A 1,342-nucleotide genomic window follows, 5' to 3' on the forward strand; every position below is an offset into this window, starting at 1 on the left:
TATGATTGTCTAGAACTTAGAATCTGAAACACAAATAAGTTTATGGAGATGAAGGTATTTGTATGAGATTAGCCTGACTTTCTGTGTTTTCATTGGTATTTAGCAAGAAGGTATTCTCTGCAGAATACACGAGGTTGAGAAATTTTCTTCACATCAGCTTGTGGCTCTATTAAAAATTAAATGTCTTCAATGTATTATTAAGTGTGACACTCAGTAGACTTTAATGTCATATGGTGTTAACATACAAATTATAATTGATTGCCATTTTAAAGATAGGACTGGAATTTCAGGGAGCAATCAGGGTTTAATTTATGTAAATTCTTGGTAGAATTGATACAACACAGTTAAATTGGAGGAGAATCAGCACACAGGAAATGTCAAAGGAATGGGTATAATAAGAGGATAAAGGTAACATCCTGTGGAGCAATGTGAATATTTGATTTGTTTGTGGAGTTGGAAACTCAAATATGTACAGAGACTATAAACATCACAGTATCTTATTAGAGGCAAAATATTTTTCTAGGCATGCACATAAAGCAGAACATCAAACATATTGCATAACTTTTAAATAACTAATTACATAAACAAGTTGAAGATGTGGTAGGGTTAGGAAAGAAATAGTTGGCATAATTTATAATAGACGACATTTAGAGGTGTGGTGTTCACACTGGCCAGTGTATACATAAAACTCCCTGTGTAGACTCACTCACACAGCTAACCTGCACTACCCAACCAAATTCACCACCCTGACACCATGAGCTACTATGGCAGCTACTACAGAGGCCTGGGCTACGACTATGGAGGCTTTGGGGCCCTGGGCTCTGGCTATAGCTGTGGCTGTGGCAGCTTCCGCCATCTTGATTGTGGCTGTGGCTATGGCGGCTGTGAATTTGGCTCTGGTTATGGCTATGGCTCTGGCTCCAGATATGGATGCTGCCACCCATCATGCTACGGAGAATCCTGGTCTTCTGGCTTCTATTGAATAAATACTTGAAAATTGAGAATTCATGGCTGAGTTTGCTGTAAAACACAGGTTTTTTAGGAAACTTTATTCTATGATTTCCGTGCTTTATTTTTCCTGCACTGATCGTTAAACTGCTATATGGATCACCTGGTTTACAACAAATGCATCAAAAAACAAAATGGACTGGATATTGGCGTTTGATTAATAAAGTTCTTTAGTGTTATACTTCTGTATTCAATGAAGAATCATTATGTTATATAAACTTTTGCCTCTCTCAGTCTGGTACCTAATAATAAAGCTTTTTCTAACATAGTAAATTTGTTTTTAACTTTGATTCTTATATCACAATGAATTTTCTGTCATATTTGATATAATCAT

General features: G+C 36.2%; 1 protein-coding gene across 1 annotated transcript; it reads left to right on the forward strand.

Annotated features, from left to right (window-relative positions):
• Positions 1-754: 754 nt before the first annotated feature.
• LOC147830347 (keratin-associated protein 19-7-like) lies at positions 755-982 on the forward strand. The gene has a single exon (XM_087207385.1). It carries the CDS (start codon positions 755-757, stop codon positions 980-982), a length of 228 nt encoding a protein of 75 aa, XP_087063511.1.
• The last annotated feature ends 360 nt before the right edge of the window (positions 983-1,342 follow it).

This window comes from Heterocephalus glaber, unplaced genomic scaffold (assembly GCF_053883595.1).
Source record: "Heterocephalus glaber isolate CG9 unplaced genomic scaffold, H.glaber_assembly_v1.0 deba00000122, whole genome shotgun sequence".
Lineage (NCBI taxonomy): Eukaryota > Metazoa > Chordata > Mammalia > Rodentia > Bathyergidae > Heterocephalus > Heterocephalus glaber.

Coding starts and splice junctions, on each gene's coding strand:
- LOC147830347 (XM_087207385.1), top strand. CDS start 755: ATGAGCTACTATGGCAGCTACTACAGAGGCCTGGGCTACGACTATGGA.